Genomic DNA, 14,175 nt, shown 5'->3' with positions numbered 1-14,175 from the left:
AGGGTGCAGTGCCAGCTGCTAGTGGCTGGAGGGAGCTGGAGCCATCTCTCCATGCAGGACAGGAGGGTGCGGTGCCAGCTGCTAGTGGCTGGAGGGAGCTGGAGCCATCTCTCCATGCAGGACAGGGGGTGCAGTGCCAGCTGCTGGTGGCTGGCAGGAGCGGTGCAGGCACAGGGGATGGTTCTCCCAGCAGGGTGGTCTCGATGCGCCGCCCCCTGGCAGAGCTGCCTCCGCCCACATGCCAGGTGTGAGGGGCCTGGGGAGGACACTCTAGGACAAAGCTCACCAGCAGGTCAGCAACATTCCTTCTGCTACAGGAGGGGCCACATCCACCGGTCACAGGACTGGGAGGAGGCGCTGTCCCTGGTTCTGGTCTGTCGGCCGGCTGGAAGGGCCAGCTTTGCAGTGGTCAGAGCCGTTGTACTGGGACAGTGGGTGCCCGGGGGAGCCTGTGGTCACAGACAGCAGTGGTCTGTACCGGGGAAGGTGTTTGGGAAGTGCAGAGAGGGCGGTGCTCCCTGGGACAGCGCTCCTTGGCCAAAGTCAGCCAGTCCTTTGGATCTCAGAGTGCAGAAAGCATCGAAGCCCCTGAGAGGTCAGACCAGCCTGTCCACTGGCATAGTCACTGACGGCCGAGGGGCCTCAGGATGAAAACAGCCTCTTGGCACGGCCTGGGCTTGGTATGCCTGGCACAGCCTGGGTGGAGGGTGTCCAGGGGGTCAGGTCCACTCCAATCTGTATTAATGCCTGCCAACCCGACAGGCCACACTGCAGGCAGGATGGCCCTGTGGCTGTCTGGTTTTACAGGTGAATTCTTCCAAACATTGAAGGAAAAATACACCAATCCTCCTCAAACTGTTCACAAAAAATTTGAAGAGAAAATAACTCTTTTTTTGTTGTTGTTGATATTTTTGTATTTTTCTGAAGCTGGAAACGGGGAGAGACAGTCAGACAGACTCCCGCATGTGCCCGACAGGGATCCACCCGGCACGCCCACCAGGGGGCGATGCTCTGCCCACCAGGGAGCGATGCTCTGCCCCTCCGGGGCGCCGCTCTGTTGTGACCAGAGCCATTCTAGCGCCTGAGGCAGAGGCCACAGAGCCATCCCCAGCGCCCGGGCCATCTTTGCTCCAATGGAGCCTTGGCCGCGGGAGGAGAAGAGAGAGACAGAGAGGAAGGAGAGGGGGAGGGGTGGAGAAGCAGATGGGCGCTTCTCCTGTGTGCCCTGGCCGGGAATCGAACCCGGGACCTCTGCACGCCAGGCCGACGCTCCACCACTGAGCCAACCGGCCAGGGCCAATAACTCTCATTCTTACAGGGCCAGCAGTTCTCCGCTACCACAGGAGATAACGGAGACCCGAGGTCATGGGGGGTGGGGATGTGCACGGAGCGAGGCCCAGCCCTGGCCCTGACGGCTATGTCACGAGCAGGAAAGGAATTACAAGGACAGAGACGAGCCTCCCGGGACAGTTCCAACCCAGGTACAGGATGGACCTCGAGCCCCTGGAGGGGACTGAGGGGTCAGAGCCCTGCTGACCTGGAGCCCTCCCAGGCGTCACCTCCATCCTGGCCTGTGTCTGCTCACACTGCATGTTTTTATCTCTTTGCTGTGTTTCCTCTGTGTAGGGCTGACGCTATTCCAGAGACTGACCGTGAAAAGTACACGTGCCTGATAGCTATAGCTGGTCAAAGGAAACCCCAACAAGAGAAGCAGAGAATGTCCCTTCTTGCTCCGAAGCGGCAGGAGGCAGCGGCCGTCCAGGGGAGGGACGTGGTCCCGGGGCACTCAGTGGGCGTGCTGCACCAGGGGACGCGCCTGCAGCCCCTCAGTCCCCGGCCCCGGGGGCTGTCTCTGCTCCTGGCCCAGCATCAGGAACTGAAATGGACCTGTCCACGGAGGGAGGGGGGCTTGGGGTCCCCTTCGGGAGCCTGGGAGGAAGGCAGCCCCTTCTCCCCTCTCCCACATACAATAAGCTCATGACCTGGTGAGATTTCTCAATCCGGGAGGAATCCGGGAGTCTGTGTGTCATTCCAGGTCACACAGGGGTCAAGGAACAGAACCGCACTCCGGGGCGCTAAGAGGAGCAGGATTTTAATACCTCCGGTGGCACTTACTGTTTATAACAAGTAGCTGCTGTCCCCCAAGGAGGTCAGCAGGCCCTGAGAAAGAGCCGTCCGGGGGGAGGAGCGGGCGCTTCCTTCTCATCTGGCCTTAGGGGACCCCAAGAAAAGGTCCCCAGTGCCTTTCCATCAGAGCGGGAGGAGCTGGCTCCATGCACCCCCGAGTGACTCGGCTGGGACCCTGCTGCTGAGGAAGGGGCCGCATGTGACCTGCTCTGGACAACAGAGCTGAGACCCCAGCACCTCTCGAGCCCACCCTCAGCCTGAGCCTGAGGGAGCCCTCTCCTGCCCGCCTGCCTGGGCACTCACCCGCCTCCTGCCTGCCTGGGCACTCACCCACCTCCCGCCTGCCTGGGCACTCACCCGCCTCCTGCCTGCCTGGGCACTCACCTGTCTCCCGCCCACCTGGGCACTCACCCGCCTCCCGCCTGCCTGGGCACTCACCTGTCTCCCGCCTGCCTGGGCACTCACCCGCCCCCCCCCCCCCCGCCCACCTGGGCACTCACCCGCCCCCCGCCCACCTGGGCACTCACCCGCCTCCCGCCTGCCTGGGCACTCACCCGCCTCCCGCCTGCCTGGGCCCTCACCCGCCTCCCGGCTGGACGACAGCCTGTTCTTGGTCCTGAGAGTACTTCTGGTTGACTGGGACAGGCTGTCCAGCTGGCAGGACAGGCTGCAGCTACAGGACACAGTGGCACCGGGAGCTATCACAGGACACACTCAGGTCTGCCTCCGGGTAGCTGCCCCAGAAGTCACCCCACGCAACAGGGCTGACCAGGGAGCCATGGCCATAGACCCCCTGGAACCGTCCCCCAGGGACACTCGGCCCCTGCCCTCACCTAGTTCCCGGCCCACCTCACCTCTCCTCCTGCTGAGCCAACTGCAGGGCCCAGAACCAGGCCCCGAACTGCTGCTTGGGATCAAGGTAATAATGATCTGCAGCCACCGGAGGAGCTGATCTCCCCAGTGACTTGGATTTCCTGGGGCTGGAGGAAGAACAGGGTGCCAACTGAGCCTGGCTGAGGGGTTGGGGGAAGGGCTGGGGACTGGGAGAGGGGATGGGACTGTCCTTCCTCCGGTTCCACCCAGCCCTCCCCGCTGGGAGTTGGGTTCAAACACTCCTCCTCCAGTAGGTTGTCCTTCGGGCCAGCCCCTCCCCCCACCCACCAATGGACAGGTCTCTGAGGTGTGTATCCAACTCTGCTAGTAAGTCTAAAACGCAGAGGATGGACCCATGGAGGATCCTACCCAGGTGGGTCTCTGATTTCCACACCCCACCCTCGCCTGCAGTGAGTGTGACAGCTGCTCACCTCCTCCCTTCTCTGCAAGCTGTCCGATTTCCCTGGAAGGCAGACAGACAGCCAAAGTCCATCCCAGAGAGCGCCCAGGCCTAGACCAGCCCTGCATCTCACCCTGCACTACCGCTAGTGCTCACCAGGGGGCAGGACACGCACAGGAAACAGGGCTTGGACCTAGGCCAGGACGACTGACCCGATGAAGTGGAGCATACAGTATTTCTTTAGAGAAATGTCTATTTAAAATGCATTGTGTGTCCCCCCCCCCCCCGTTTGTTTGTTTTTTTTTTGTATTTTTCTGAAGCTGGAAACGGATCCACCCGGCACGCCCACCAGGGGCGATGCTCTGCCCACCAGGGGGCAATGCTCTGCCCCTCCGGGGAGTCGCTCTGCCGAGTGACCAGAGCCACTCTAGCGCCTGGGGCAGAGGCCAAGGAGCCATCCCCAGCGCCCGGGCCATCTTTGCTCCAATGGAGCCTTGGCTGCGGGAGGGGAAGAGAGAGACAGAGAGGAAGGGGGGGGGTGGAGAAGCAGATGGGCACTTCTCCTGTGTGCCCTGGCCGGGAATCGAACCCGGGTCCCCCGCATGCCAGGCCGACGCTCTACCGCTGAGCCGACCGGCCAGGGCCCCCCCCCCCCCCGTTTTTAATTGACTGATTTTAGCAAGAGAGGAAGGAGGACAGAGAGAGAGACAGGAACATCGAGCTGTTAATGTATGAGCCCTGCTGGGGCTGGAACCAGCAACCTCTGCACTTCAGGGATCATGCTCTAACCAACCTAGCTATCCAGCCAGGACTGTAGTTTTAACTGGCCTATTTGTATTTTATTGTTGAGTTGTAAGAGTTTATATTATACTTTTGCCTCTCAACCACTGACATGCCACCCACACCGAGGAAGACCTGGACATTTCGGGTCCACATAAGGCACGGCCCCGGGCACGTGGACAAGCATAGGAAGCCCCTGGGAGGCCGAGGTGATAATGCAGGTGGCTTGCATCGTCACAGGCTCAGCTTTGACAGATATCACCCAGGTTGCTTTGGGAATGCTGGGATGAGGCATCACCACTGAAGGGGAACCAGAGCTTCTGCCCCACTGCCAACTTTGATAAACTGTGGACCTTGGCCAGGGAGCAGACTCCAGTGAACGCTGCCCAGAACAAGACCGGGGCTGCTCCAACCGCTGGGGTGGTGCAACGGGGCGCCTGCCAAGTCCTGGGGCAGGGAGGCTCCCAGAGCAACCTGTTCACTGTGAAGGCCACGTTCCTCCGCAGAGGGTATCGATGGGGCCTGTGTCCTGGCGGCTGGAAGCCACATAGAGGGAAGTCCATTCAATGCTCACTCGTAGCCTGACCAGGCGATGGCGCAGTGGACAGGGCGTAGGACTGGGATGCAGATGTCCCAGGTTTGAAACCCTGAGGTTGCCGGCTTGAGCACAGGCTCACCAGCTTGAGCGTGGGGTCGCTGGCTTGAGAGTGGGATCATAGACATGACCCCATGGTCACTGGTTTGAGCCCAAGGTCGCTGGCTTGAGCAAGGGGTCACTCGCTCTGCTGTAGCCCCCCGGTCAAGGCACATATGAGAAAGCAATCACTGAACAAGGTGCTACAATGAAAAATTGATGCTTCTCATCTCTCTCTCCCTGTCTGTCCCTCTCTCTGACTCTCTCTCTCTCTATGTCAATAAGTAAGTAAGTAAATAAATAAATGTTCACAGTGCTTTTGTCTTCTGGGGGGGGGGTATATTATATATTCGCAATAATAGACCCTGATCAGGTATGGAAAGATTTGCAGATCTGTTCACCCCTTCTGTGGGTTGTCTCTTCACTCTCTTGATAACGTCCTTGGATGCACAAAAGTTTGGTTTTGATGAAGCTCAATCGATGTATTTCCCCTTCAGTTGCTTATACTTTGGGTCTCACATGTAAGAAACCATGGCTTCATCCAGGCCATCAAGATTTAGTTCTCTATTTTCTTCTAAGAGACTTCTAGTTTGAGGAGGTCTTGCACTGACAGCTTTGATCCATTTTGACTTAATTGTTACGTCTGGTGTGAGGTGGGGGTTTGCCTTCGTTTTCCGCAGGTGGTCATCTTGCTGTCCCCAAAATCTTGGGAAGACTATTCTTTCTCCATTGTCTTGGCATCTCGACTTATTCCAGAACCCTTGTTTGTTTGTTGGGTAGGTTTTGGGGTTTTTTTTTTGTTGTTGTTGTTTTCTTTGTTTTTTACAGGGACAGAGAGAGAGGGATAGATAGGGACAGACAGACAGGAATGGAAAGAGATGAGAAGCATCAATCATTAGTTTTTTGTTGCGACACCTTAGTTGTTCATTGACTGCTTTCTCATATGTGCCTTGACCGCGGGCCTTAAGCAGACCGAGTAACCCCTTGCTCCAGCCAGCGACCTTGGGTCCAAGCTGGTGAGCTTTTTGCTTAAGCCAGATGAGCCCCGCGCTCAAGCTGGTAACCTCGGGGTCTCGAACCCGGGTCCTCTGCATCCCAGTCCGACACTCTATCCACTGCGCCACCACCTGGTCAGGCTGTTGTGTAGGGTTTGACTTGCAATTCCTCAGAAGTGTTCTCTCCACCTGAAGGATTTTCCCTAGGCCTTCGGAGTTTCACCCACTGCATATATTGACTGGTCATGAACAAGACAATTATTTTGCATATTTGACAAATTGTCTTTTTGTTTGTGGTGGGCTCGTAAGTCCACACCTTGTTACCTTCCCCCCACCCCATGGCTGGGTGGACCACACTGCACTGTCGTCCGGCCGGATTATTACGGAATCTTTCTAATGGGGTTCTTTGCCTCTGTACTTGCCCCCCGCAATCTACCCTCCGTGCAGCAACTGCAGTGATGCTTTAGATACCCAAGTCACACCTTGATTTTGTGAAACCTCTCCAAGGGCTTTCCGGCTCACCCAGAACAATTACATCTAAAAAGCTAACATCCTTAGGATGAGCTACAAGCTTGACCCGATCAGTCCCACCCTCTCTCTGACCTCGTGGGGGCCAGTCTGCCCCCACACCACGTGCTTCAGGCCCTCTGGCCTCCATTATGGTCCCCCTGGAAGGTTCCAGGCACTGTCCCACCTGGAGACTCTCACCTGATGCTCCTGGATGTCCCACCTGGAGTCCTCCTCCACCGACGATTTCCTGCCTCACTTCCTTTGTGATCATTAATTCTGGTTTCAAATGTCGCCCTTGTGAGGCCGTCCCAGACCGTGCCGCTTAAAACACAAACTGTCCCCTCGATCCAACACTTCCCATTCAACTTGTTCCACTTTGACTTTCCCCCTTGCCACCAATCGCCTTTAAAAATATGTACTTATGTGAATCAGCATCCAATCAGGATACAGAAACCAGACAGTAGGTTGAGCAGGAATAGTTTATCCAATGAACAGCGAGCTATACAAGTTCAAGGGGAACTACAGAGTCTAGCCAAGGATTACAGCAGAGCAGCTAAGAGAGAAACAGTTTGTCAAATATGCTCAAGAACTGTCTTGTTCATGACCAATCCACATAGGCAGTAGGTGAAACTCCAAACGCCCAGGAGAAAACCTTTAGGTAGAGAAAACACTTCTGAGGAACTGCAAGTCAAACCATACCCAGGAAACACGGGTTCTGGAATTAGCTGAGATGCCATGGCTGGATTCACACCTTGTTGGAGAAGCCGTGGTTGCGCCCGAGTGTGGTGGAGAAGTTTGCTGTGTTGTCCAGGGCTATGGACCAGCAAGCAAGGAAACACAGGTTGAGACTGGCAAGTAGGAGACCTCTCTCCCCTCCCGGGGCAGATGGGCTGAGGCTAGGAAACCTACAGGAGTCACAGAAAATCCACCTGTGGGGCTTGGGGTGCCACTGAGTCTCCATACGATGCCGTCCAAGGGATTCTCTGTGTTCAGTGTGGTGAGTGCCGGTGTGGACACCCCTTACACATGCCGGTGCGAGTCGTACAGGAGGGGAAAGAAAGAGAAAACAGAAGTGCCCCGGAACCAGAGGGAAGCCCCTTTGTCCTAAGCCTCCTGCTAACAACGCTTAACCCACGCCAGGTGCAGACAAGCGATGCCTATCGGTCCAGCTCCATGGCTGCCCAGCAACGGACGGTGACGTGTTAATGCTGCATCCCAGGGACAATCTGTCCAATGCCAGTCTGTCGAATAATTCACTTACTTGTTCTATTTTTTCCATGCTTTTACTTTCAGGTTGTCCCTACTGTGATATTTGAAGTAAGTTTCTTGAAGACAGCACATAGTTGTGCCATCCATGGCTTTTAATCCACTCTGCAAATCCCTGTCTTCTCATTTGTGTCTTTAGTCCCTTTACACTTGACGTAATGCTTCTGTCAGGGCTTGTATTCATTTCCTGGGGCTGCTGTAACAAGGAGCTGCAAACTATTTGGCTCAAAACACAGAAGTTCATTTCCCCCTAGTTCTAGAAGCCAGGAATCTGGCATCATGTGAGGTAAAGCAGTTTGAAAATCCAGTAAAGGGAACGTTCATGAGAAGGTGTCCATTGTGAGCAGCTGGGACTCAGTCCCCTGAAGACCGTCTGAAAAACGGGGCAGGACCACCTCAGGTTGGCCCACTGGGGAAGGAAGAGCCCAGGGCATTTTTAGCCCCTCGGTTACCATCCCTTCCGACGGGGTATGTTAATTCACCTGCACATCTGGTCTCACGTGTGTGGGTCGGGAAGCACAGGAGAGGAGAGGATGCGGCCCCGGCCGAGGCCCCGGGCCTGTCAGTGTGCGGGAACGTCTGCTCCAGCTGCAGGCAGGCGGACGTGTGTTGTCAGAACCGCCCACCACAGTCAGCCCCTGGTGCTGATGTTCTCACACTCCAGATCGGATCCGTTCTGGCAAATCCTGGAACGGTAGCTTCAGGGAGGTAACCATGATCTCTAAGCTCATGAAAATAGACGGTCAGTGAAATAAGTCACAGTCCCACGGTCCGGGTGTTCTGTGACCTCAGCGGATGGTCATCTTGCCTCCTCTCCTACCCCTCCAATGTGCCCCTCACACCCAGCCAGCACGCCCTCTGGTCTTGGTGTTTCTTTGGTGGTCCCATCAAAACCTTCTTTTACCCACTGCCCAGGAGAGCCCCAGAGACTGTCCGCTTCGGCGAGACACTGGGCAAGCAGCCTCCCGGAGAGCTGTGCCCACCTGAGCTTCAAAGGCGAGGTCATCCGAGTGCTGAGAGCCAGCCCTGTGGGGGAGGGGCAGCCACCAGCTCTAGACGGTGTGAGGAGCCACCATCATGGAAGGACAGAGTCATCCAGGGAAATGCCTCAAACCAGGGGCCCTGGGGGCAGGAACAGCTCTGCCCTTCTGTCCTGCTGTCTCTCGGTGGTGTCTAACACCAGTGGAACACATCCAGTAGCCAAAAAGAACACAGTTGTAGAATTCAGTCTGCGGGGCACGGGGCAAGCTGGTGGGTGATGGGAGCCCCTGGACCTCCAGGCGCGGAAGCATGGCTTCCGGGGGCAGCTTATTGTCCCTCGGGTGTTGTTCCACCATCGTTTTCAAAGATGGAATTAAATCTGTCAGTGTCATAAGATGCTTAGGTCGGTGACTCCCATGTAATAAGTGACATACCAGCTCTCTGGGACACCGTCAGCAGGAATGGGGCCAGGACAAGCGCTCCCACTGACAGAAACTGCAGGAGAGCCACTAAGCCCTGGTCCCAAGTGCACTGGCCCGCCCGTTCCCCAAGGGCGCCTTTCTGCTCAGCAGCACCTTACAGGCTGGGAGTTAATAACCTGGTCCAGCCGTCCCCTTCAGTCCCCCCGCTGGGGCCAAACAGAGAGTGCTTACGATCATTATTTAGTGAGGACTTGTGGGTGTCCAATCTACAGTGGTGTCCAATCTTGGGCCAGAGACGCACGAACCCGCCCTTGTGTGGCCCCAGCGCCTGCTTACAGGGCCTGGGTCAGCCATGGGTCACAGGAAAGATGATTCAGACCTGAGAACTATGAGGTCAGGGAGGGAGAAGGCCAAGTTTTTGGTCAGGAGGCAGCTGGGGCTGAGGTCAGCCAAGCCATGACCTCTAAGCACAGGCCTGCACCTGGCCTCTTAGCCGTTTATCTGAAGGGAATGAGACGCGAGGTCTATCTAGAGGGCACCTGAGGGGTCCGAGCTGATGCAGGGGAGGGGAAGAATGAAAGTGAAGGAAGCCCTGGCTGGGTAGCTCAGTTGGTTAGAGCATTGTCCCGATATGCCAAGGTTGTAGGTTCGATCCCTGGTCGGGGCACATACAAGCATCAACCAATGAATGCGTAAATAAGTGGAACAGCAAATTGATACTTTTTTCTCTCTTTCCCTCTCCCTTTCTCTCTTTCTAAAGTCAATAAATAAAAGCTTTTTTTTTTAACAAAAAAGAAAGTGACAGAAGTTACGTGTGGGTTTGGACAGGCTCTGACGGAACCTGGTCCCCGGGTCCCACTCCAGGTGGAAAGCAGGGAGGCACCCCAGGTTCGCTGAGGCTGGCAGGAGCCAGGGGAAGGGGCGGACAGGGTGGGGGGTACTCACATGTCCTTTCAGCAAGCCTCACGACGGTCTAAAGGGGTGGAGGCTGTGGGTCCTCCGTGGGAGAGGGGTCGTCAGGGGCACCAAGAGAGTCAGTCCCCTGTTTATTCCCTAGGAAACAACGACAGGGTCGCCTACCATGTGGCAGCTCTTCCTACAGCGGTGACGGTGACAACTGGTGAAGAACCGGCTGCAGGAATCCCCCTGCCCCTGCAACTTCAGTCCTCTCAGTGGGCAGAATGAGCAGGACAGCCCCGAGAGGGGTAAGGGCCCTGCCAGCAACCCTGACCGGCCGTGGGGTCCAGAGGAAAGGGTGGGAAGGCCACCTGGGGAGGTAATACTTAAACTGGTCCCAAGTCATAAAACAGGAAGATGTGGGTGAGCGTCCCAGCCTGAGGGACCAGGGCAGGCGAGAGCCCGGGCTCAGGGGACCCCATGGGACGCGGCCCATCGCAGACCTCCGTCTGTGCAGTTCTGAAGCTCAGTGCCTTTCCCCTCAGCAGGTGAGGTTCCAAAGAACTTGCTGGAGATCCTAACCCTGGGCTCCGGGAGGGGCAGGCTGGAGGGAAGGTGAGGAAGCCATGCCCTTCCCTCTGTGGCTCCCCGCATAGCCACGTCATCATTCTGACGGTGTCCTCCACACGGCTCATCTGGGAGCGGGCACCCTCGGGAGGCGCGAATACGGGACGGCATTATGTCTTCTGTTCGTTGGAGGCATGTAATCACCACCCACCAGATCCCAGCAATCACCACTCACCAGATCCCAGCAATCACCACTCACCAGATCCCAGCAATCACCACTCACCAGATCCCAGCAATCACCACCCACCAGATCCCAGCAATCACCACTCACCAGATCCCAGCAATCACCACTCACCAGATCCCAGCAATCACCATTCACCAGATCCCAGCAATCACCACTCACCAGATCCCGGCAATCACCATTCATCAGATCCCGGCAATCACCACTCACCAGATCCCGGCAATCACCACTCACCAGATCCCAGCAATCACCACTCACCAGATCCCAGCAATCACCACTCACCAGATCCCAGCAATCACCACTCATCAGATCCCAGCAACGATGACATTCCACCACCCAGCGGGGAACTGGCGGGATGGATGCCGAGTGGGAGGGTTGGGTCTGTGCCAAGTGCTCAGAGGCTGGGATGAGGGTATTAAAGGTCAGCCCTGTGGGGAGCCCGCAGAGCCTGGCCCAGAAGCCCCAGGTGACCTGCCGGTGACGGTGAGCACAGAGCCCTGGAGATAAAGGCCCTGTTCCTGGCTGTTGCATTTGGCCTGAACACTGCCCTGCAGGTCCAGGACCCCCTGTCCTTCTCTGGGGGACTGGATGTGAGCCTGAGAAGGCTGCAAAGGGCTGGGAAGTGCAGGGGTAAGGCCGTGCGTGCTTGGCGGGGGGCATTGGGGGGGGCTCTGTCTTAGAAGATACCACTTAGGATAAGCTTTCTGACCCTGTGCTCCTTTCTTGCAAGGAGTGGTCAGGAGGACTCTTTCCTGCTGACTCCGGGAGGTCCCTCCTCAGCTCAGGAGCTACTGACCTGATGCCCTGGGAACCCAAAGACACTGCAGGGCCCCTGGCGTGAGGACTCATCGGGTGCCGCTGATGGTTCCTGCAGAGACCAGAGTCCTGAGCTTGCAGACAGCTCTCCGGTTGGGGCTGGGAGCCCTGAGTGTGGGGCTTGTTCTAACGCAGCTGGGGGGGTGCAGCTGTGTGGGACCCAGGCTGCCTTTGGGGGCTGCAGCCAGTGCCCTGTGAAAGGCGGGAGGTGGGCGAGGTGCCCTGGGCAGTGCCACGGTGGGCTCACAGCCTCTGCCCTGCTTAGCTCACAGGGACATGGTATGTGGAGGCCATGGGGCCAACGAGAACCTGCCTAAGGAGAAGAGGCCCAAGGACCCAAGGAGGTGCCCCTGGTGACGCGGAAGCCCTGGATGGTGGGGACTTGGAGGCCTCGTTCACCTTCACGTGAGGGTCGCCCACCGCAGGCACAGCTGCCCTTCGCTCCACCCCTTCCCCTTCCCCTCCCTGGGCTGCGGGGTGGCCCAGGAGAGGCCCCTCATGAGGCCTTTTCCCACCCGAGGTTGGGGTGTTGGTAAAATGCACATGCTCCTGACCTTGGGGGAAAAAAGTCGTGGGCAGAGTCAGGGGTGGGGGTGGGAGGGACGGGGTCAGAGGTCCACGTGCCAGCTGAGCTCAGGCGGGCTCAGGGGGATTCCCTGAGGGCGGCTCCCACGCCCTCCTGTTCTCCAGGTAGGAGGGGCAGTGCCCCGAGAAGGGGACCGAGATGGAGAGAACGAGGAGGGGACCGAGATGGAGAGAACGAGAAGGGGACCGAGATGGAGAGAACAAGGAGGGGACCGAGATGGAGAGAACGAGGAGCCGGGCAAGTCCAGCACCTGTGAGCGCCCCCTGCCGGAGCCCCCTGCTGGGACCCCCTGCTGGGGCCCGGGCCTCCCCATCCCAGGCGGCCTTGCTGCTTGGGGCTCCTGGTCAGTCCTCCTTCCAGGGGTCCCCGTGTCCCAACATCAGGCACTAGATGGAACAGCAGGGGTGAGGGGGCCACGTCCTCCTTCTGGGTGGCCCTGGCCACTCACCCTGTGGGGAGAGTGAGGTTTGTGGAAGGGGGAGCGGGGTGGTGGGCAGCTGCTGGTCCAACTCCTCTGGTCCCTGGGGACTCCAGAGTTGGATCTGGGATCTTTCCCAGGAGGGGGCGCCCCGCCCCCAGTTTTAGGGTCCCAGGCACAGGCCTGGAAGGGACGCCTGGGTGATAGGTGCTCAGTACAGCTCAGGGCGGCCAGGAAGCCGAAAGGTCCGAGTGTCCAGGGTATGTTTTGCAGGAATGAGGACTAGAGAGCCCCTTTTCTCTCTGTGTCCACAGCTGGGGGCAGGAAGCGCATGGACATTGAGCAGTTGCCCGTGAGGGACCGCTACATCCTTTCCTGTGAGGGCCCGCACCACGGGCAAGGGCTCCCCACGCCCGGGAAGACTCAGGGGTAGGGGCTGCCTCCCCGGGCCCTCGTAGACCTGTGTCTCCTGCCCCTGCCCCACGGTCCCTGCTTCCGGGAGCCAGTGGAACCAGCAGCAGCTGCGCCCGGGCTCGAGTCTGACCCCGCTGCGGTGGTCCTTGTGTGCCTGTCAAAGCATCCCGCCTGGGGCTGCCGGCCCTGCTCCCTCAGTGACCGGACTGCTCACCAGGGGGTTCCGGCCACCAGCGCTTCACAGTGCCCCTTCCTGGGGGTGGGGGGACCTTGCTGACAGAGGCCCTTTTTGGCAAGGGCCCTCAGGCTGGGGGGTGAAGTCCAACAGTTCTCTGGCCAGAGGGCAGCGGAGTTCTTTCAGGCCACTAGGTCCTTCCAGGTTAGGGATGTGACCCTGGAAGTCAGCTTTGGGATCAGGCCTGGGTCCAGGTCCTCAGGGGTCCCTCAGTGGCTCAGAATGTCCCCACCCATGCTACCCCTCTTACCAAGGACCTGTCAGCAGGATGGTGGCCTGTCTCCATACCTGCTCCCCATCCACTTTCAGGGTGAACCCTCCTCTCCAAGACCCGGCTGCTCTAGGGCAAAGCCCCGGGAACTGGGGGAACTGTCTGCTCCCTGAGACCTGGGGCTCACCTGGGCACCTGCCCTGCAGGTGGAAATCCTGATGTGAACCTGGAAACCCTGGAAGCATTTCAGAACTCACTCAGGCCTGACCAGGCAGTGATGCAGCGATCGAGTGTCGGACTGAGACGCGTCATCAGCTTGAGCCCAAGGTCACTGGCTTGAGCAAGGGGTCCCTCGCTCTGCTGTAGCCCCCAGTCAAGGCACATATGAGAATGCAATCAATGAACAACTAAGGAGCCACAACAAAGAATTGATGCTTCTCATCTCTCTCCCATCCTGTCTGTTCCTATCTGTCCCTGTCTCTGTCTGTCTCTGTCACACAAAAAGAGAACTTCACTCAGGGCCAAGGACTGCCACCGGGGGGCATCTTAACGCCTGCCCAGATGGGGGAGGGGACCGCTCAGCCCTTCCCGTGTCCACCCTGAGCCTCCCTGTCCCGTCTCTTTCAGGTCCCTCATGTCCCACCGTGTCCCACTGTGTCCCTTGTATCTTGTGTCCCCCATAGCCCTCCTGCTCCTCCCTCTATCCCCTCTGAGGCGGAGACGTCGGTGCCCTGACATGTCACAAGGACACGAGGGGTCCTTGCTGTTGGAGTCTAAGCTGCGGGCAGTGATGGAGTCGGGC

At 58.1% G+C, this 14,175-nt stretch overlaps 2 protein-coding genes across 5 annotated transcripts in view; one reads left to right on the top strand and one right to left on the bottom strand.

Annotated features, from left to right (window-relative positions):
* Positions 1–3,002, bottom strand: part of GBGT1 (globoside alpha-1,3-N-acetylgalactosaminyltransferase 1 (FORS blood group)) — a 20,553-nt gene extending 17,551 nt beyond the window's left edge. The window contains exon 1 of one of the 3 annotated variants that reach the window (XM_066255838.1): positions 2,982–3,002. The gene's annotated coding sequence lies outside the window, so the exon portion shown is untranslated. Of the gene's footprint in view, positions 1–2,430; positions 2,450–2,708; positions 2,803–2,981 lie in introns of those variants that run through there. The other 2 variants (XM_066255837.1, XM_066255839.1) reach the window with 2 other exon arrangements.
* On the top strand, positions 2,983–14,175 carry OBP2B (odorant binding protein 2B). Of its 2 annotated transcripts, XM_066255856.1 has the most exons (9): positions 2,983–3,046; positions 10,046–10,193; positions 10,431–10,500; positions 11,424–11,601; positions 11,775–11,914; positions 12,200–12,438; positions 12,828–12,942; positions 13,472–13,700; positions 14,057–14,175. In XM_066255856.1, the coding sequence occupies exons 6-8, from the start codon at positions 12,234–12,236 to the stop codon at positions 13,590–13,592; spliced, it is 441 nt and encodes a 146-aa protein (XP_066111953.1). In that variant the 5' UTR covers positions 2,983–3,046; positions 10,046–10,193; positions 10,431–10,500; positions 11,424–11,601; positions 11,775–11,914; positions 12,200–12,233; the 3' UTR covers positions 13,593–13,700; positions 14,057–14,175. The 2 variants fall into 2 exon arrangements, with proteins under 2 accessions (XP_066111953.1, XP_066111954.1); XM_066255857.1 differs by lacking the exons at positions 2,983–3,046; positions 10,046–10,193; positions 10,431–10,500; positions 11,424–11,601; positions 11,775–11,914 and having other exon boundaries at positions 12,140–12,347.

Source organism: Saccopteryx bilineata, chromosome 2 (genome assembly GCF_036850765.1).
Source record: "Saccopteryx bilineata isolate mSacBil1 chromosome 2, mSacBil1_pri_phased_curated, whole genome shotgun sequence".
Classification (NCBI taxonomy): domain Eukaryota; kingdom Metazoa; phylum Chordata; class Mammalia; order Chiroptera; family Emballonuridae; genus Saccopteryx; species Saccopteryx bilineata.
This window is presented reverse-complemented; position numbering and strand designations above follow the sequence as displayed.

Bases quoted from the DNA above. Each gene is read 5' to 3' on its own strand.
- OBP2B (XM_066255856.1), top strand. From the start codon at position 12,234: ATGGAGAGAACGAGGAGGGGACCGAGATGGAGAGAACGAGAAGGGGAC. The intron at 12,439-12,827 runs GTCAGTCCTCCT...CTGTGTCCACAG, and splicing joins CTTGCTGCTTGGGGCTCCTG to CTGGGGGCAGGAAGCGCATG. The intron at 12,943-13,471 runs GTAGGGGCTGCC...ATCCACTTTCAG, and splicing joins ACGCCCGGGAAGACTCAGGG to GGTGAACCCTCCTCTCCAAG.